Consider the following 21,006-nt stretch of genomic DNA (forward strand, 5'->3'; position numbering starts at 1 on the left):
ATCTAAGATGATCCAGCAGCTCAGCCACAGAGCCAGGTAGAACCCAGGTCGCTGGCCCTCGTCTGGCCCACCAGAGGCCCCTGAGGGTGCCTGTCCTGCTGTGGCCCACTGGAGCCCATCTTGCTCAGCAGTCTTTATTGCTGCCTCTCTCCCAGCCAGGCCAGTGGACAGAGGACCCTCTGCAGCTACCACCTCCATCTTGTTTTGTACAAGGTCACTCATATCTTGTCCTCCCTCTGCTAGAACCCTGATGGCTCCCATCTCCCTCAGAACAAAAGCCAAAGATCAGACACCAGCCTACAGGCCCTGTGTAAGGGGGGCCCTGTTACCTCCAACCCCATCTCCTACCATCTTCCCCTTGCTTCCTCACTCCAGACCCAGTGGGCTTCTGGCCAGTTCAGGGACACACCCACCTCAGGACCTTTGCACATGCTGTTCCTGCCTGGGTCTCTCCCTAGAGATCCATACACCTCACCCTCACCTCTTTCAAGTCTACACAAATGTCTTCTACGTGAAGCCTTCCCAGAACACCTTATTTAAATTGGAATCCCTTCCCCCTCGTCCTTCCCAGCCCCCCAGGCTCTCCTTCCCAGGCCCCTTTTTCTGCTGTTTTCTCCATAGCACGTCTCATCTTCCAACATCCTGTATATTTTATTTATTGTCTGTCTTCCTCATGAGAATATGAGGGCAGGGATTTCTGTTTATTCACTGAATCCCCAGTGCCTAGAACAGTGCCTGGCACATGGTAGGAGCTCAATCAATATTTGTTAATTAAACACAAGAAAGTACCAGATGGCTGGTGAATTGCATTAGCCCCATAAAGGGAGAGGAAAGGAAAAGCAACCCTTTTGAGTCACCGTTCTATGGGCCAGCCCCGTGCCAGGCCCCTTCACAGTCTGTCTTCTCAGAATGGCATCACCAAGGGATGATCCCGTGGTTCATGCCACACAAACCAGGGTTCAAATCCTGATTGGGGCACTCCCTAGCTGTGTGACTCTGGGCAAGTTACTTCACCTCTCTGAACTTTACTTTCATTTGTCAGATGGGGGCAAAAATAAGACTCGGTGAAGATTAAAGGATTGGTGGGCTTCTCCACCCCCATGGAAAAGGCACCTAAGATGGGACCAGCTACTGGGCTCCTGCATCTTCACCCAGACTCATATGTCCATAGACTAAGCACTAGGCCAGGCACACAGCAAGGAAGTGGGGAGGTTTGTTTACCCAAATGAGCATGACCCAGTCTCCATGGCCAGGGAGCCCAGAGCCACCCACAGAGACCCACCATCCTGCCACAAAGCAGAGCATGGCATGGCCCAGGAGAATTCCCAAGGGCTGGGAGAATCAGGCAGGCTTTGTGGAGATGGTGTCTGAGCCAGACAAATTTAAGCAGTCCCCGACCCCTGGATGTTGACTTCTCAGCCTCATTTCCTACCACTCCCCAGGTGGCCAATCTCAACCCATTTTCTGCCTCTGAGCCTTTGCTCTTGAGGTTCCCTCCACCCAGTATACCCACTCCCCCAAAACCTCCCAGGAGCCTGCCCAAATTCATCACTGTGACTGAGGACAGTCATAGGAGGACTAAGAACATATAGGCATGTAAGTCCAATAAGTGCTTCCTGAAGAAAGGAATCCCACAACGCAAGCTCAAGTAGCACCTCCTGCAGTAAGGCCACCTAGATTTCTCCCATTGGAGGTGACCATCCTCTCCAGTGAAGCAGTCTCAGGGACCTGGTAATACACTGAGGGTTTGCTCTTAGTCCCCTGGATTCAGCAGCTGCGCCCCTTAGCCTAAGACCACACCCTGCTGGCTTGGCATCCCCACTCCAGGGGACACTCCTTTGATGATCAGACACGGGCAGAGCTGAGCGCAGGGGTGGCCCATCTGTGGGACCCTCCTCCAGTCATTCCGGGGCAGGTAAGGTGATGCCAGCACAGATGGCAGGCAGCTCCGGGATGAGTCAGGAGCGAAATCTGACCCTCCCCACGGGAGAGTGGGAACCTGAAAGGTGGTATCAACCTGAGCTCGTGGTGGCAACAAGTGGGGGGATGGAAAGGGGGCCCCGGGCCAGGGATGCAAGCAAGCAAAAGGCCACCAGCTTCTATGACAAACTGTTTAATGTTCCATAATGTGCAGCTTCTAAGTGAAAAAGGCCCGTTAAAAATCTACGAGCTGTACATTCTGGTAATGGGGCAGCCGGCCCCCTCCCCGGCCGTCCCTCCTAGAGGCAGGGCAGGGCAGGGCACAGGCGCCGTGAGAACATGGTCCTGGGTGTGCTCACCACGAACACACGCGGGTCAGTGCCCAAGGGTCATGGGGGTGGGGGCATGATATTTACACAGGGGAGAACCACGGACACATGTGTGACCGGAAGACACGAGGGGCACAAGTGACAGTGGACCCGGGAAGCCACAATGCCCCCGTGGAGGTATACACAAGAGATGTGAGCTGGACGGGTGGGCACCACGCCTGACGGGCTCAGGGCTCCTGTGAGCAGAAGAGGCTGTGGAGCCTGGAGACCTCGTGTGCCAGGGGGAGGGGCAGACGCGAGCCGGCCCCATGGGAACTTGGGTGTGCAAACCAGTGCACAGGGGTGAGAACGCAGATGCTCCAAGGTGAGCGACGAGGGAGAGGACACAGACGTGTGCATGAGACCCACGAGATGGGTCCGTGGAGACACGGGGCCACGGGAAGGCCCAGAGCAGCAAGTACAGGGATGGGAGGGAGCTCTGCCCCGGGGGCTCCTTCAGGTGAGAGAGCCCGGAGCCCAGAGCCAAGGGCCCCCCGTCGAGCGTCTCAGGGTCTAGGAAGGCTCAGGATGGGGAGGCCCCAGCTCCACTGCACACACCAGGGTCCCCGCTGGGGGCTGTTTCTGAGGTGCGTGAGGAAGGCACAGGCGTCAGAGGGGACTCCTCAGGCCTCGCTGCTGCTGCTGCTGCCGCCTCTGCCGCTGCCACGCTCCGCCCACACGAGGCGGGCCTGCTGCTGCAGGATGCGGCCACGCACCACCTTGGCCAGCTCCTCTGAGTGGCCCCACTCGTGGGCCGCCACCTGCACCCAGGAGCAGGGCAGCCCCCAGAGCACCTGCTCCGAGCCTCGGCACTGCCGCAGCAGCTCTGAGTCCCGCCAGCCCGGCCGGCCCAGCAGACCCCTGCCGAGAGAGAGGAAGGTGGGCGGTGGTCAGAGTGGGGGATAAAGATGGACGGTGAGACAGAGAGAGAGGGACAGACTCAGATAAGAGAGTCAGAGAGAGAGGACGGACAGCGGGAGACAGAAAGAGAGACAGAAGGCAAACAAAGAGATGGAGAAGAGGAAGAGGCGGAGAGAGAGAAAGACAGAGACAGAGACACAGGCACCTAAAGAGGAGGAAGCGCTGGGGTCCTCCCCATCCTCCCGGCCCATCTCACCTGATTTCCCGGACATTCTTCTCAGTCACCTCCACGTGGATGACGATGGGGTAGATCTCGTTCTGGACCAGCTCCCGCACGCCCCGAGCACCCAGCTCCAACAGGCAGTGCTTCTTCTCAGGGGGTCAAGGCTACATTTTACTCTCAGGCCAGAGACCCTAAGCTCCCTGCCCCCTGACTGGGCCCCATGACACAGCCCCCTACAGGGTCCTGTTTCTGCATCCAGGGGGACCTTGGCAACAAGGAAAGAACTGGAGGGGAAGGGCCAAGACCCAGGGAAATAAGTCACTTCCCCGCCACTGGACCTCAGCCTCCCTATCTGTAGGATGGAGCTGACCCCGGCAGCCCCAGCTCCCAGGGAAGAGGCAAGTTTGAAGGCAAAGACAAACAGGTGAGATGTATCAGCCAAATTCTCCAGGGTGACCCACATGAGGTCGACTGCCCCAGGCCACCCATCTCACAGGTGAGGAAACAGGCCCACGGAAGGGAAGGGACTTGCCCAGGGTCACTCTGCAACTGAGCAGCACAGGCATGCACTCAGACTCTGCTCTTGGGCCCAGAGGGCACCCCCCCGCCCCACCCCAAGCACCTACCTTCCCGACAGACTCCTGGATGGCACGGATCCTGCTGCCCAGCCCAGGGGTGGCAGGTCGGGCCTTGGGGGCTCCGGGTGCTGACGATGTGCACTGTTCCTCCCCAGAGAGGCTTTCTGCAGGCAGGGAAAGGCAGGAACGAAGGGCCAGTGGGCCTCGCTGCCCCAGGGTGCCACCCAGCCCTCCCCTCCCCGGGCGTGCAGGCTCACCTGCTGGGCACACTTGGAAGTCCAGCCGGGAACTGGGCAGGTCTAGGAGGTTGCGGATGAGCCGGGGCGCCAGGCATTCAGGCAAGAGCACCACGGGCCGCAGGGCAGACACCAGCAGGGGCCGTACCAGGCTATAGGGTTTGAGGCTCCGCTCTGGCTCTGGACAGGGAAGGGGGTGTGAAGAGATAGGGGTGCAGGCAGGGCCCCAGCTCCTCTTTCCTGGGGCAGCCAGTCCCCTCGATACTCTCAAGGCCCCTATCTTTTTTCCCTTCCTAAGTCCTGCTGCTCCTCCTACACACAGCAGAGCTGCCCCCTCCCTCGCTGGGACCTGGGACCCTCCCAGGAGGCTCCACCCCATCCCCTGCCTCACCCTTGCCCCCTACAGGCCATTCTCCTCTCAGCAGCTGGAGGGACACTTTAAAACTGAAGTCAGATCCTGTAACTCCCCTGCTTTCAACGCACCAGTGACTCCCCACAACTCTCAGGAAGAAAGCCACATCCTCCACGTGGGTGAGCCAGCCCTGCCGGAGCCTGGAGAAGCAGCGAGCCACGTGGCCCCTCACAACGGACTCCACTCCTGCCTCACAGCTCAGCAGCTCTAGTCACAGGGCCTGTGCATGCCCTGGGGTGGCCCAGTTAACTCTCCTTTCAGAGCCCAGGTCACGCTTTCCCAGGTCCCCAGGTGGGCGGGGACCCCGGGGACCCCTCCCCCCTCCCCCCCTCCCCCCTCTCCTCCTCACCGCCACAACACATGACAGAGTTATGCACTTGCTGTACTCAGTGTCCTCCAAACACAGTACATGCAGCCATGCCTCTGAGCCTTCGCACAAGCTGTGCCTTCTGCCTGGCACAAACTCCTCTTCATCCGTGAAGGCCCCAGTTCAAACAACCTCCCTTCCAGGAAGTCTTCCCTAACCACCCTCTCCTCCTTGCCCCTCAGAATTGTTATTCCCTCATCTGGGCTCCCCCAGCCCCTCTTCCCTTCTCTGGCCCAAGGCCTCACCCTCCTGCCTCCAGAAACTCCCTCTGCGGTCGTCATGGCACCTGCCACCGCACACAGGCAAGAAACACAGCTACGCATGCTTTGCCAGACAATGACAGGCCCATGCTCGTGGGTGCCCCAAACTCACCCAGACCCACAGTCACACCTGGACATAGACAGCTCCCTCAACCCTGGTGGCCCATCTCCCACCAGGCCCCTGGCATGGGCCCTGCCCCCCACCGGAACCCTCCCACAGGCCCTTCCAGGCCAAAGGGACCACCAAGGCCGAGGACACCCAGATGTGCACACTCCTGGACCCCGTGAGCAGCGAGGCTGCACCTTCACACCTGTGCACGCACCTGAGCAGGGCTCCAGCAGCAGCTGCTCCGGGGAGTCCCCAGCAGGACTCCCCACATGCTTGGGCTTCACCAGCCGCAGCTGGTCCAGGGCGCGCTTCTTCAGCTGCGGAGCAGGTAGGGAAAGAGGGGCACCTGAGAGCTCAGCTCCATCCCACCCTCAGGGAGAGAGGGCCCCACTGCCACCACTGTCCAGGCTCATGGGTCAGCACAAGAGCCCCCTCCCCACCAGGCTTTCCCCTGCCCCCACCCGGCCCAGCACAGCCCCCGAGGCAGGGAAGGGCAACCATCACTAGGGACCAAGGGAAGCAAGACTGTCAGACCCAGTTAGAGCTAGAGGAGCCTTAGGTCTGCCCCCACTTTAGAGATTGAGAAACCGAGGTCCAGAATAAGACATAAGGGACAAACTCTAGGGTCTCTTCCAATGAATTAGCAATGTGACCTTGGGTAGGAAGATTACAGAAACCAATATCGACAGCACTAATTATACCAATAGCTGACAGGTGTTGACAGCCTACAATGTGACAGACACTAACTAGATCCCACGTGCATGAACCCAAGAGGCAGGCAGCATAATCCCCCCATTTTACAGATGAGGAAACAGAGCCTCAGGGGAGGGTCCCGTGGTCGTCCAAGGTCACAGGCTGAGAAGGAGCAGAGCAGGGATGCAAATCTGGGTGGGCTGGCTCCAGAGCCCAGGCTCTCCCCCTTCTCTCTAGCACCGTGGGCTCTTGAGACCTCTTGAACCTCTCTGAGCCTCACTCTGCCCGGGCGCACAGTGGGGGCCATCACCCAGCCCAGCCCTGGTCCAGGGATTAGAGAAGGGGGTGTGACTGTTGTTCCGTTAAGTGCTCACCACGTGCCACGCATGCTCCTGGGCAGCGGGCACACTATCTCACCTCCCCCTCTCAACTACCCAGACGGGAGCCCTGTTGTTCTCTTTGCTGGACACATCGGAGAGGATCAACCAAGTCTGGGTGGAGAAGCAACCAAGGAGCTCACCAAGAAGATGAGGAACCAAGCGTGGCTGGGGTCTCCTCCCCCAGCTCCCAGATAATGGAGCCTGTCCTCTCCCTTTTGGGGCCCCCCTCAGTACCCCGTCCCCAGGCCCTCGCCCTGCCCCCCCCAGCCCTGCTTACATTACTGCGGGGTCCCCGGTGTCGGCTGGAGGGCAGGCATTTCTCCTGAACTTCCAGGAGCTGCTGGGCTCTGTGCGGGGGGTCATGTCATGCGTTTGTAGGGAGAAGGGGAGCCCCTCACCTTCTCTCCTCCAGCCCCCCAATCCTGTCCCAGGGGATGGCAAGGGACTGAAGGAGGCAGAAAGAGTCCCCCATCCCAGTCCCAGCTCCCAGGGCTGCTGGCAGTGTCACCTCTGATAATTGGGCACAGTGCCCCGGTCCAGGTCCCGCAGCGTGAGGGGGTCAACCCGCGTGCAGAACCACTCCTGCCGCCGCTTGTACGCCGGGTCCACCAGCCGCAGGATCTCCTGGGCTTTCACGCACAGGGCATGGGGGTCGGTCCGCTCGGGCAGGGTGAGGTTGGCTCGAATGTAGAAGGGCTCGGCCCCCGGCCTCTTCACCCAGGCGTCTAGGGCCTCATGGAAGGACTGGCAGGCTGGGCGTGGACAGGCAGGGGGCAGCAAGGAGGACAAAGAGAGGGCAAAGTCACGCATCAGCCTCAGAGAGGCCACAGATGTGGCCCTCTCGAGGCCTGAGCGGCCAGGACCCCACCTTCCTCTTCTTTTTTTTTTTTTTTAATATTTATTCGGCTGCGCCAGGTCTTAGTTGCGGCATGCGGGATCTTTAGTTGTGGCACGCGGATCCAGATCCCCGAGCAGCAATGGAACCCGGGCCCGCTGCATTGGGAGGGAGGAGTCCCAGCCACTGGACCACCAGGGAAGTCCCCACCTTCCCCTTCTTAAAGTGAGAGTCCAAGGCCCAGAGAGGGCGGGGACTGGCCCAAAGCCACCAAGCTCACTCAGGACAGAACCAGGACCCGAACCCAGGTCTCTGGACTCCTATCCAGTGCTCCTTTCACTGTAAGCCGTTTACTGAGGACAAGACAGAGGAAGGGCACAAGGACAACCGGCAAGGAGGCAGCGGCGCGGCGCGGGAGGGAAGGGAACTGCCAGGAGTCAGGAGGCGGAACATCCCCCTCTCAGGCCTTGGCTGTCCCACCCACACTATGGACCAGATGAGCCTTCTCTTGGGCCCTCAGTTCTGACCTTCTAGGACTCCCAAGGCTTCAGTCCCTTCCCCCAGGCCAGATTTACCCTTGAAGTCCATCAGAGGAAGTGTGGATGTCTGGTTCCAGGGCAAGGTTCTCTGCTGGGCCTCGCCTTCCAGGCCTGCCCGCTCCAAGCCAGCAGCCTCTGCCCTTGGCTGGGAGAAAACCCAGGCAGGGAGGGAAATGAGCTTCCCAGGGCTTCCGGAGACAGCCCTGGGGCTGGAGAACATCGGGTGTGGGGGTGACCATGTCTCAAAATTCAGCTGCCCCCACCTCACAGGGTGGTGCCCGGTCAGACACTGCTCTTGGCAACTGGCCTCCCCACCCAGCCTAGCTCAGTCTGGTCTTTCCCACGTGTAAGGGTGGGGATCTGTCCAGGTTCAGTCAGTCTGCCCCACCTCCCAGCCCCTGCCCAATCAGATTTCATTTGACGCTGGCTGAGGCGGGGCAACCGGCCGCTAGTCACTGAGCCCGCCTCAGCTTCGGCCAATCCGCAGAAACTCCGCCCAGGGACCTAGATCCACCAATCAGAGGGCGTCCAGCCCCAACTAAAGCACTGGCTCCGCCCCCAGCTCAGAGGGGCGGGGCCTCACCTCTCTTGGTTCCACCCTGGCCGATCCTGGACCAGAGAGCACCCTCCGAACGACAGCCCCCGACCAGCTGTCCCCGAGGAACGACAGGCCGTCTAGGCCCTTGTCCTGGGGCTCAGGCCCCCCCGGGGGGCTCCAGCCAGACACTCGGATGGCCAGAGACCTGAGAAGAGAGAAAGGAGATGGGAATTAGCGTTCAGTATTTTGATTCAGTTCAACATTCTTGGAGAACCATAGTGATTCCGCAAGGATGCCATGACTCCCACCCCGGGCCACTGCACCTGCTGGAACGCCCTCCCCCTTCTTCTCTGCCTGGCAAATTCTGTTCATCCTTCAAAGCTCAGGTAAAAAGTGACCTCTCCCTCCCAAACCCCTGCACACGGTGAGGTGGAGCTTCCTGCTGAAGCCCCGCGTTTTTGTATTTTCCCATTTGTTTCCTCGCTCAGAAAGAACGCCCTGAGAATAAGCCTGCTGTCATGTTCAGCTCCAGATCCCTACCACCAAACACAGTGTCTGGCACACAGCAGATGACTAATATAAGCTTGTTATGCTCATAGTCTAGGGCGGGAGGTCACCTTTAGATCACAACAGATCAGAGATGGTTACTGCTGGCAGTGGGAGCACAAAGGGGAGGGGCTTCCCAGAGGAAGCAGCAGCTGGGCTACATACATCATGGTGAAAAATAGAAGCACTTCGGGAATCGACAGAGAGCACACGGTTCCAGGCTGAAGAGCTGGCATGGGCAAAGGTGTGGAGGGCAGGATACAGGATACAGTGTGGAAGAATTTAATAACAACAATAATAATAGTAGCAGGAAACCCTGGGTGCTTCCCATGTGCCAGACACCATGCTAAGCTCCTTGCCCTAATTAACTCCCAGAAAAGGCAAGCTGGAGCCAGCCTATGGAGGGCTCGGAATGAAGGCGCCTGGCCTTCCTCTCATGGGCAGTGGGTACCACTGACAGGACAAAGAGTCACCAAACCCCCATCATGGCAGGGCTCTGCCTGTCGCTGGATGAGAAGTGGTGAGGCCCTGTGGCCAGACTAAGTGACAACTGACCACAAGTCTCCCCATGGGCCCCCACGGTTCTGGGGAAGAAGAGAGACCAGGGTCCATGGGTGTGCCCCAGCTGGAGAGGGGGCCCAGGAAGAGCCCAGGCGTTCACTCGCCTCCCCACCCACCCTGGCAGCTGCAGCCACAGGGCCACACTGCCCCCTGCTGCCAGTCTGGGGTGGGCAAGGCTGCAAAGACCTTAACCCAATCAGCACCCATGCAGGGAGGGAACCCTGGCCCTGGGGAGTCCGACTTGGCTCCTGCCCCCTCAGTCAAAACAGAGAGCCAGGCCCCAGGGGCTGGGGCTAGACATGGGTGCTAGAGGCATCAGGGCTGCCTTTACAGGCTCCTTCAGCCCCGGGACTGTCCTGGCCACATCAGTGTGGCACAGAAAGGCCTCGGCAGAGACAGGAGGCCTGAGGCCAGGCCTGGCTATGCTGCGCAATGGCCCGATGGCTGAAGCCACACAGTCCAGCTCCAACCCCAGCATTAACTGTGCCCTAGCCTTGGACAAGCGAGCTGGCCACTTGATTCTGTCCCCGCATCCCTAAAGCAAGAATGATGATGGCACCCGTCTCCCACTGTGGGTGTGAGGGTCAAATATAGAGATAATGCAGGTAGAGGTGGAAACCAGAGGGCTGCAGGGCCTTCCAACTAAATGGGTTGTGAAATTCACTGGGTCATGACCAGCACTGTTTTTTAATGGAATGGAACAGAAAACATAAGCCTGCCTCCCTTCAAGTAAATCCGACTATCTTCCTGTAACCCTTTTGTTTCAGGCACGTGTACTGGGTTTCTTGCGTGGAGGGCTGTGGTCAGAAGAGTTTGAGAAAAGTGGCGTGGAGAGCGCCAGCAGGGACTCTCGGGCCAGGCGGCCAGGCTGCTTGCCTCATTCTCAGCAGTCCCACCTGCATCTACCTACCTCATTGTACAACTCAGTGAGTTAAAACATGGGACATGGGACTTCCCTGGTGGCACAGTGGTTAAGAATCCGCCCGCCAGTGCAGGGGACACAGGTTCGATCCTTGGTCTGGGAAGATCCCACATGCCACGGAGCAACTAAGCCCGCGCACCACAACTACTGAGCCTGTGCTCTAGAGCCCGCGAGCCACAACTACTGAGACCGTGTGCCTAGAGCCCGTGTTCCGCAACAAGAGAAGCCACCACAATGAGAAGCCCGCGCACCACAACAAAGAGTAGCCCCCACTCGTCACAACTAGAGAGAAAGCCCACGCGCAGCAACAAAGACCCAACGCCGCCAATCAATCAATCAATAAAATAAAATTACTTAAAAAAAAAAAATGGGACATTGTTGGAACAGTGCCCGGTGAATCTACGTGCTCAATAATAGACATTCACTGTCAACAGGTGTGATTCAGGACTAGTCACCTCTCTGTGGCACCATTTCCCCACCCGTTTCAAACCCACAGACAACTGGCCATCACAGCTTCCCCAGTCGAGGGCCCAGCAGGCAGCCTTCATCCAAGCCCTCCAGGACCCACCTGCTCACCACCCACCCCTGCCTGAGCACGCCCCCTCCCCTCCGTAATTCCAGGATCAGGGCAATTTCTCAGCCACCCCAGGTTTTCAGGCTTTTCTTGCCAATTCCTGCTGCTCTGAGACCCAGCTCAGGCATCTCCTCCTTCAGGACACCCTTGCCCACCTCCCCAAGGGACCAAGTGACTTCTCTGAGCCTCCACAGCCCCAGGCTACTACCTGGAGGTTCACTGGGGGCAGGGTCCAGGCCAGGTCCCTCAGCCCCAGGCCTCAGCAGACAAGCGGGTTTGGAAGAGAAAGGAATGCGTAGGGGGCAGGGGCTGCCTGCTCCAACCTCTCAGGACTCCTGGGTCTCGGGCAGCACACTCTGATTGACCCCAACCCTGCCTGTGGGGGCTGGAAAGGATGGGGTCCGAGGACACTTCCCCAGTGTCAGGTCAGGAGTTGGGTCACAGGGGAATGGGGCCAAGTCCTTCACTCTGCCAGCCCTGAGAAGTGATGGGCCAAGTGGCCTGGATGAGGGTTGCCCCACCCCAGGGCACTGTGGGAAGATCCCTAGGCAGGCCAGGGACCTTTGAAGTTGACACTTAAGCATGTCACATAGATTGCCTCACTGAATCCTCCCAACAACCCTTCAGGAGCCGCCTGTTATTCCCCCCACATTAGAGAAGAGGGAAACTGAGGCCCTGGGGAAGTTATAACTTGACAAGGGTTACACACGTGGTGGGTGGTGGAGTCAGGTGATGACCTATCCAAACCCTCCCTGTGCAAGGTCGGCCAGTGCTGGAGACCCTATGTCTACGTGACAAGTGCGGACAGGGGTGGCCCTGCCCGGGAGACAGCATCCCGATACTCTCCCAGTGCCCTCCCCACTCAGCACCTCACTTTCACTCTTTTTCTGCCTGTCCATCCATGTCCCCCATCCTGCCCTGCCCCAAGGCCCTGGGAGCCAAGAGGGGCAGATGAGAGCAGAGGGCTGAAATGCCCAGAGCACAGTGAGCACTCAACACGGGCGCGAGGTTAAAGTAGCTTCGACGGGAGGAAGGGACAACAGAATCCCCAGCTCCACCACCAAGTGGCCATGGGACACATTCCTGACGCTGAGCCTCATTTTCCTCATCTGTATAATGGGGCTTGCAGGGCTACCCTGAGGATTAAGCCACAACAGCACCAATAATAATAGCTAAGAGCTAGCTTCCCGCTCACTGCGAGCCAGGCGCTGTACTAAGCACTCTAGTAGGAGTACCGGAACCCCCAACAATGACCCCAGGAGATAGGCACTATTGTGAACCCATTTTACAGAGCAGGAAACTGAGGCACTGAGAAATTAAATGACTTGCCCAAGGCCCGACAGTAGCGAGTGACAGAGCCCGGACTTCAGCTGGCTCCCAAGTCTGTTCTTCCCCCTGTGCTCTGAGCTGTAACCCTGCCTCCAGCCCAGGACACATGCAAACAGCACTCGCCAGCCCGTTAGGGCACTCGAGTCCCTGACCTCCCATCGGTCCACCCCTTTCTCTCCCGGTCCACCTCAGTCTGCGTTCTTCCCCATCTCCCTCCTCCCCAGGAACTTCGTGGGCAGCAGAGGTGGCCCCACGTGATCATGGGGCCCAGATGGGGGCTGGGCCAGAACCTCCAGCTCCCTCTGCTGCATCCCGGCCCCCTGGACAGCAGCCAGGACCCCTGCTGCAGGCCGGAGAGCGGAGGAAGGGAGGAAGGGCCGAGGCAGGCAGGAAGGGAGGCGCCTCCGCCCCTTCCCCCAGAAGCACGTCCTGCACAGTGAGAAACAATGTCGCACTGGGCGCTGTGCCGGAGGGTGAGAGTGGGGGCAGGGGCCTGGCCAAGCTGCTTCCAGGAGGCAGGAGGCCCCTGGCTCTGCTGTGCCCTGACTTCTTGTGTGACCTGCACTCTGTGACCAGCATCCCCACGTTCCAGCTCTGACACCAGTGCTTCCTATGCCCCCTCCAAAACCCAGATCTGATCAGGTCACTCTGCACCTTGGCCCTGGCACATCCCAGCTGTGTGACCTCAGGCAAGTCAGTTAACCTCTCTGAGCTTCGGTTTCCTCCTTTACAAAACAGGGGTAATCATAATAATGCCTGCCTCCCAGGACAGAGGGAATGCTGTAAGGCAGCCAGGAGCCGGCCCTGCATTTAGTAATAGCTAAGCTCCCCCAACCACCACCAGGTTTCCCAGGGTGCACAAGTCAAAATCCACACTTCCCCATCCTGACTCACAAAGCCTGCCCGAGCCTTTCGCCTTTCCCCCTCCCCCACCCTCACACTCCAGTCACCACCAAACTCCAGGTTCATCCCTGGACAGATTCTGTTCTCTCTTCTTCCACGTCACCCAGCAGCCCCCCATGCCTGCTCCTGAGTTCAAAGGCCACATTCTCAGACCAGCCTCTTCCATCTCCTGCCCTCCTGAGATCACGGACAGTCTTGAGCAGGGAGACCACGCATCCACCAAAACGGACAGAGCACATGGCCTGCAGTGCGCTCTGAGCTGAGGCGGTTCATGACTCCAGTTGTGGGCCTGGGGCCAGCCCAGCTGCAGGGGCCCCACCCCACCCTCAGCGTGAGGTTTGCTGGGAGGCTCAGTCCTGCTGGGAACCCCGAGCCAGGAGGACAGGCAAGCAGCACAAGTAAGAGCCACCATCTACCCACCACCTGCCTGGCAAAGTGGGGTGCTTTACTGCCACGAGTCCTAAACCTCCGAACACCACCTGTGGAAGACATCACTGTGGCCCTTCAGCCAGTGAGGAAACTGAGGCCCAGGGAGGTGAAGTGACCAGCCGAAGTCTCCCAGACGATAAGCGGTGGTGACAGCATATGAATCCAACGTACGACTCTGTCTGAAGACCTTAATGGTCTGACAGCTGCGAGAGGCAAAGGCTTCGCTGCTGCTCCCTCCCACCTCGCCCCTGCTCACTCTTCTCCGGGAATCCGAACCAGCCCCCCAGCTCCACCCACCCCAGGCAGCTGCAGTACCTGTTGAGGAGATCCAGGCCACAGCCTCTGGCCAGAAGGCCCTCCGGCTTTCCCAAAGGCCACACGCTGTCGGAGGACGAGGACGAGGAGAGGCCAGGGGACCAGGGTTTAAGCGTCACACTCCCTGGGGAGGAGGAGTGAGGTTTAGGGGTGCCAGACTGAGCAATGGGGTAGGGCCCGGGGTTGAGCCCCTCAAGCCCTGGGATGGCCCAGGGCCCAGAGGCCTGGGGACTTGGCAGGTTTGAGGTCCCTGGAACACGCTGGACCCACGGGGCTCAGGGCTGGGCCTGGGCCGGCCAGGGTGACCCTTCAGTTTCCCGGAAGAGGGTGGAGGGCAGGCTGGAATTGAGGAGCCCCATAGAGCACAGCCGGGACCAGGAGAGAGGACCAGGGTGGGCTCGGGGTGAGAGGTGGGAAGCAACTCCCCCAGGGCCTCCCAAGCAGAGCCTCCCTGCCCGGCCAGGGGACAGCAAAGCCTCAGGGAGGGGAACGCAGGCCAAGGGCAGAGCAGACAGCATAGCCCTCAGGTGGGCCCCCAGATGAGCCCTCCCCACGGAGTCCCCAGGCCTTTACCTGTGATGTCCGACATGCTGCTAAAGGACCTGGGCAGAGAGAGGGCGAGAGGGGCCGGCACTGAGCACGGTGATCCTGTGCCTCCCAGATGTCCTGCAACCCCTAAGCACGTGTAGGCTAGACACCGGGAGAGGTCTCAGGCACGGTGCACTCGTGCCACCCAGTCCCCTCAACACGCAGGACAAGAAGCTAACATCCTGACCTCTGCCCCGTTCTTCCACCTAGAATGCCCTAGCCTGTCCTTTAATGCCACCCCCTCCCGGAAGGCTGCCCTGACCTCTCACGCCTCATCTCAGCCTCACTTTCTACCTTTGTCATTCGTGACTCTGGGGTCTGCCTCCCTCCCACACTAGACCATGACCTCCCCATCACACACCTGTCATGGCAAGTTCATCCATCGGATCAAGCCCATGACAGGGGGACACATGCCAGGAGGCGTCTCCTGCCCTTGGTCTTGCCATCAGTGATATGGCTCAGTTTTTCTGGCCCCCATTTTCTGCTGCTGCTTGAATCTGGGGCCTGACTTTCTTGCTTGAGGTACCTGACCCCTGGGAACTTCCTCCATGTCTCCTAGCCCTGAACCACCCAGGCTTCCCCCTGGATTAAGGATCTTTGAGGCTTGACCTCCAGTGACTCTCATGTCAAGGTGCTCAGCAGGGACTGAGCTCACTCTGCCCTTTGACCTTGCCTTAACCCCTGACCTCATTCATGCCTATGACTCCTGCAACCTGGGTTTCCAGAGCTCCAGCCATTTAAGGGCAGTAAAGGGAGGTGACAGCCTGGACCTGACTCAGGCATCAGGGATTCTGGGAGGAAGCTGTTTACCTCTTAGGGGGTGCGGGGTCCTCCTCCCGCTGCCTGCGGAGGATGGAGCCGGCGCTGGGGGGGAAGGGCAGGATGGAGAGCCGGTTGATTTCCTTCTCGCTGTCCGTGGCCTCCTCCTGCAAACCCACAGCAGGGCCTGGTCACCCCCACGGGACCTGCCCACAATTCATCGTTACCTAGTTTGTGCCCATTTCACAGATGGGAACTAGGGCCCAGAGCCGAGGGGTAGGCTCTGCAAGGTTATGGACGTGTGAGTGGCTCCCCAGGTCTCCCGGCGCCCAGGCCCAGGCCCAGCACAGAGCTGGCTCTGCGTGAGCTTAAACAAGGCATTTGGCCTTCATGGGCCTCGATTTCCCCTCGTGTGAAACCGAACTGTCAGCAAACTGGAGAGTACTCTACGTGTCAGTAATTCTACGATGGCCATCCGTACCCCCCATGTCCGGGCTAGGGCAGGTGTCTTACCGAGGTGTGGGGCTCAGATCCCCCCGTGACAGCCGCCTCCCCAGCTGTTTCAGGGCCTCCCAGCGGGGAGGGGAACTCGCTCAGGCTCCAGGTGCTGCTGAGGTTGGAGCACAGGGAATGGGAAGAGGCGCAGGCCTGGGAGAGGAAGGGGGTGGGGAGAGGTCAGCAGCCCTGGGCCAGGGCCAGCCCCCGCCATTTTCTCAACACCTGCTGGGAACAGGGATGCGGTGGGGAAGGAGGGCTGGATCTCTGCCCTTGTGGAGCTCACACCCTAGCGGAGGAGATAAGCTATAAACAAGCAGATAGATAAAGGAAATAAGGCTCAGCGGCCAGGAGAGCCAGGCAGGAAGGTACCCAGGGTGGGGAAGGCACTCAAAGGCCCCACCCAGCCGGGGGCATCAGAGTGCTTTCCAGAGAAAGTGTGGTTGGAACTCAGAACTCAAGGATAAGTAGGTGTGAAAGTTGGGGTGGATGGTCTAGGCAGATGGAACAGTATGTGTAAAGGCCCTGAGGCAGCACTGTGACACATTCCAGGAATTAAAAGGCTGAGACAGAGAGAACCAGGCTGGGGGGTGGGGGGCACCCTGTAGGGCCTCTAGGGCATGGTAAGGGGTTTTGCCTTTACCTAAAAGCCACTGAGGATTTTTAAAAGTCAGAAATCACAGATTCACGCTTCCTTTGTTCTATTTCTTCAAGCATTAAACTCAACTGATCATCTTTAAGCAAACCCAAGATAGGAAAAGGCAGAGTTCCAGGCAGAGATCTGAGAGCCAGTGTCTGGTTTATAAGGGATCTGGGGGCTCAGCTCCACTGTTGGCTGGCTGTGTGATCTCGGGCAAGCCTCTGACCCTCTCTGGGCCCTGTGCAATGAGGGAACTGGACTAGCTGGTCTCTGAGGGACTTCTAGGGCCCACATTTTGCATTCTAAGATGCTCACAGGCCCTCAGGCAGCCGGGCTTCTCCAAGTATATGCTAAGCCAGGCTTCAAACTATTCTTTATGCCCCAGGTGCAACCCCAGAAACTCAAGAGACCCCCATGCTCCTGTCTTGTTCCCTGATACACCAACCCACAACTACCCGAGCTACATTTTGTCCACCCTGGCCAACAGGGTCCCCCAAGACTGGCATGTTCTTGACCTTGGGTGAGGGCTCCAGCCAAGACCCACGTATTTCCTCCCAGAACCTGCATCTTCCCAGGCCCAGCTGAGGACTCCCAATGGGTCCCCCGTGTCCCCACCCCCAGCTGAGTTCTCCCACCAGGTCCCACCCTGGCCAAGAGCTCCAGCTTGGATTCCTGACCCTGCTCACCTTGAGGTAGGGGCCACCCTGGACCCGCTGCAGCTGCACCTCCAGCAGGGCCTTGGCACCCTCCAGGCTGGTGAGTGCGGTCAGCAGCTCGTCCCGCTCGGCCTCCAGGCCCCGGACCTGCTTCCGGTACTGGTCCTTCTCGATGAGGCTCTGTGAGTACTGCAGCTGGATCCGGTCTCGGCTCTGGATGGCCTGGTGAGAGAGGGCAGGGAGGGCGTTGGGCCAGCAGCTGAAGGAGCCACATGGGCTCAGCTGTCCTAGCCTCTGACCTCTCAGATGCGGGGGTGGCAACAGGAACAGCGGCTAACGTTTATTAAGGACTTCCTGTGTGCCAGGCCCTGTGTTAAATATCGGCTCATTTAACCTTCACACTAACTCTCCGACTTAGAGATTCTCACTATTCTCATTTTACAGACATGGACACCAAGCCAGCAGGGACAGAGTTGCAGAGTCCAGGCTCGTACTGTTTCCCCAAAACAACTTCAAACTCTTCTGTGGGACCCACTGGGTGCAGGGGTCTTTATTCCCAGCCTTCAGGGTTCAAACCCAGCCCAGTGCACCCAAAGTGCTTTTCCCCACAGTGAAGACCAGGGTCCCTGAGAGCTGGGCCCATGGCCAGGACCTGCTACCCACTGTCTCAGAGGGAGCTGGGGCCAGAGACCCACAGGCTGGGAGCAGACAGGCGAAGCGCAGATTCCTGGGCCCACCCCAGACCACATGAATCAGAATGTCTAGGGACGAAGCCTCAAATCTGCATTTTCACCAGGCCCTCCAGGGGATCCTGAGGCCCATTCTCACGTGTACACTTCATCTTCTCTAGTGGGATTCAAACGTGGTCCAAGGACAAAACCTCCTGCCCTTCCCGCTGCATGGGAAGCCTCACGCAAGGAGGGCTGCGGGCCCGGAGGAACTGGCCCGAGGTCCTCAGCCTACCCTATGGCCTCAGGAGATGAGGGCTATGGTACCCAGGGCCTGGAAGCCAGAACTTTTGAGGATCTCTTCATCAGTAAATATCTGTAAGTACCTCCCACTGCGTAGGCCTTGCCCTTGAGGCAGGGGGCACAAGGGATTCAGATGCAAAGGCCACCAGGACCAACTTTTGTAACTGTCACAAGAGCCCAGTGAGGCAGGTGTGTTGAGGATGCCGGGCTGGCACATCTCAGGCCCCCTGTCTGTTTCTCCTGGCCTACTTGCCCCCTCCTAAACTGATAAGTGTACTGTTCATCTCTGTCTACAATTCCAGTCCTGTCTGCCTCTCGCCATCCTCCCCTGGACGAAAGCCAGGGCCGGGCACACAGCAGGCCGGGCTCACCTGGTCCCGCTCCTTCTCGATCTCCTCCAGCTGGGCCAGGACGGTGGCCATGCGGTGCTTATACAGGTCACAGTCCTTCTGCAGCGTCCGGTGCTTCAGCCGCAGGTCCTCCATCTCCTGCAGGTACTGTGGGCAGGCGGAGCGGGGTGGGACACGCCCAGGCCGGACCCCAGGGCTGGGGACAGGGGCAGCTAACCAGCTGGTGTCCAGCAGGTCCAGGGAGAGAGGCCTGAGCCCCTATAATGAGTGCCCACCTCCCCAGCTGGGTGGCCTGGGCCACTGACTGACATCACCTCACTGGGCCTCAGCTGCCTGATCTGTAAAATGGGGATAACGACCCCGTCCCAGCCAACCTGGGCCTCCCCATTTCAAGTGCAATCTGCCCCCTTACCCCGCTCTACTTGTTCCACAGCACTCATCGCCCTCTGTGACATGAAGTAACGGACTGCGGATTACGTGTATGGCGTCCTGTTTGTCTCCCCTGCTAGAATCTGCCCTCCCCAGGAGCAGGGACCTTTGTTCCGTTCACTGATCGATCTCAATACATATTTGAGAGCAAATGAATGCACAGTTCTTGCCACAGGACTTGGCGTACAGCAGATGCTGGGGGAAGGCTGGCTGAAGTACACTGGTGATGCCCTCCCCCCTCCCCTCCCCAGGCTGTTAGCAAGAAGGCAGGTGCGAGGGGAGGGGGGAGGTGCGGACGCTACCTTGTCCCGCAGCTCCTCGGCCCACTGCAGCTCCCCCTGCACGGCGTGCAGCTTCTGGCACAGCTCCTGCCTGCTGTCCTGCGCCTCCCGCCAGTCATGCTCCAGGATGTCCAGGAGGATGCGCTCTGAGCCTGGGGCCCCTGGCCGGCTTGCCTCCTGCGGGGTCAGAGTTCACAGCTGCCTCAGCCCCTGGCTCAGGGCCCACCCTGAGTGTGGGGTAAGGGGGACAAACAGCCCTCAGCCCCACCCTACTAGCTCTGCCACCTTGGCCGAGGGCCTTGACCTCTCCGGACCTCGGCTTCCCCCTCTGTAGTGTGTGTGGCGCCAACAGCCCTGCCCACCCTCCAGGGAGCATCTGGGGGTACAAATGAGGTAAGTGGATGAGGGCGTGCTCAGACAAGTTGGAGCGGGACCTTATTCTTCAACAAGAACCAGGCCTGTTCTCTCTTGCTCTGGGCCCTACCTGCCACCCAGGACAGCAGACGGGTAATATTTCCAAGGCCTATTCCCCCCGCCCCGACAATGGGTCTTCACAGGGTCTGAGCCTGGCCCAGGGAGGTAGACCGAAGGCTTAAAGATCCAGCCCACAGACCCACACCCCAGCCGGCACGCCCAACCCTGTGAAATACACCAGAGCCCCGGCTCCCTCCCCCACTTCCTATGAGGAGCAATGGCCAGGTGGCAGGCCCACACTGCCACTGACCTGCCGCAGGACACCGAGCAAGCTCCAGGGCCACCCAGGGGTCTCAGCCTTTCCAGGGTCAGACTCCTCTACAAATCCAAGGAAAGCTGAGGCCCGCTCCCCGGAAAAATGCTCACACACAAAATTGGGTACACAGTTTCAGGGACTTTAGAGGCTTCCTGCCCCACCCGACCCCACCCCCCCACAGACCCCAGACTCAACACCTAGCGCAAGCTGAGCACTGAAGGCCCTCCACTCAGAGCTTAAGACAAGGGGCCAGCCAGGATTCCATCCAGATCTCAGATCCCCGGATCTAGAATCCTCACTCTCCAGGCCTCAGGGGGATGAGTGAGCAGCAGGAGGGTCTGGCCTCCCCCCGACCCCCGGCACTGCCCCCTCCTCCGGCCCCCCGTACCTGCTGCAGGCCCTCCTGCAGCTCCTGCAGCGATGCCACCAGCCGCTGGTTCTCGGCGCGCAGCTCGGAAACCAGGTCCGCGCTGTCAGGCTCTTTCTCCTTCTCCTCGGCCCCGGGGAGTGGCCCCCTGGCCCTTCGCAGCAGTGTGCACTCTTCTTCCAGCCGGCTCACCTTGAGCTTCAGCTGGTCCACCTGGGGCCCAGGACAGGGGTCAGCTCAGGGAGGGGGCACCAGCCAGGCCAGAGAGGAGAGGTCCTGCTCCCACACTCCTGGGTGCCTCCCCGATTCCCAGAGGGGCCCGAGCAGGTGTCCTCCCCAGACTTGTCTAGGAAGAAGGGACAGGCTGGACAAATACAATGAGGAAGGAAGGGAGGCAGCGAGGCCAAGCCACCCTCCCAGGGGAATCTGCCTCAAGGACTTGTGGGTGGAGGGGCCGTATCATAACACGCTCTTCTGTCCCACACTTCTGACACTGAGCACAGGACCAGCATAACAGAGGGGGAGGAGGGCTGCACCAAGAACAGGAGGACCCAGGGGCTGGGCCCAGTTCGGCCTCTAACTCAGTGTGGCCTTGGGCAAGTCACAGCCCCTCTCTGTGCCTCAATCTCCTCATCTCCTTGTCGGGGGAAGAAGGAGGAGGAGGATTCTGAGGGTTTCACCCAGCCCAAGAGCCAGGATGTCCCCCTCTCACCCAGCCTCCCCACTCAACATACACTCACGGAACACATGTGAGTCTCGCCCTCCCTTGAGATATTCCTACCAGAGCCTCCACTTGGGAAGATTATGAGGTTGGTTCACCCCAACACGAATTCCAAGTCTGG

The 21,006-nt window shown here is 59.4% G+C and overlaps 1 protein-coding gene across 4 annotated transcripts in view; it reads right to left on the reverse strand.

Annotated features, from left to right (window-relative positions):
* Nucleotides 1–2,097: 2,097 nt before the first annotated feature.
* The window catches only part of CARD10 (caspase recruitment domain family member 10), a 28,933-nt gene continuing 10,024 nt past the window's right edge, over nucleotides 2,098–21,006 (reverse strand). For 3 of the 4 annotated variants that reach the window (XM_082350013.1, XM_082350012.1, XM_082350014.1), the window contains 17 exons: nucleotides 20,186–20,377; nucleotides 19,089–19,244; nucleotides 18,379–18,504; nucleotides 17,067–17,258; nucleotides 15,759–15,893; nucleotides 15,297–15,412; nucleotides 14,472–14,500; nucleotides 13,899–14,022; nucleotides 8,365–8,524; nucleotides 7,818–7,926; nucleotides 6,916–7,159; nucleotides 6,685–6,754; nucleotides 5,549–5,651; nucleotides 4,208–4,366; nucleotides 3,999–4,114; nucleotides 3,406–3,521; nucleotides 2,098–3,149 (listed from right to left, as the gene is read on the reverse strand). In XM_082350013.1, the coding sequence (XP_082206139.1) occupies nucleotides 2,912–3,149; nucleotides 3,406–3,521; nucleotides 3,999–4,114; nucleotides 4,208–4,366; nucleotides 5,549–5,651; nucleotides 6,685–6,754; nucleotides 6,916–7,159; nucleotides 7,818–7,926; nucleotides 8,365–8,524; nucleotides 13,899–14,022; nucleotides 14,472–14,500; nucleotides 15,297–15,412; nucleotides 15,759–15,893; nucleotides 17,067–17,258; nucleotides 18,379–18,504; nucleotides 19,089–19,244; nucleotides 20,186–20,377 (2,385 nt within the window). In that variant the 3' untranslated portion in view covers nucleotides 2,098–2,911. The remainder of the gene's footprint in view (nucleotides 3,150–3,405; nucleotides 3,522–3,998; nucleotides 4,115–4,207; nucleotides 4,367–5,548; nucleotides 5,652–6,684; nucleotides 6,755–6,915; nucleotides 7,160–7,817; nucleotides 7,927–8,364; nucleotides 8,525–13,898; nucleotides 14,023–14,471; nucleotides 14,501–15,296; nucleotides 15,413–15,758; nucleotides 15,894–17,066; nucleotides 17,259–18,378; nucleotides 18,505–19,088; nucleotides 19,245–20,185; nucleotides 20,378–21,006) is intronic. The other variant, XM_082350011.1, reaches the window with a different exon arrangement.

The sequence above is a fragment of the Balaenoptera borealis genome (assembly GCF_965194805.1).
Source record: "Balaenoptera borealis genome assembly, chromosome: 13".
Lineage (NCBI taxonomy): Eukaryota > Metazoa > Chordata > Mammalia > Artiodactyla > Balaenopteridae > Balaenoptera > Balaenoptera borealis.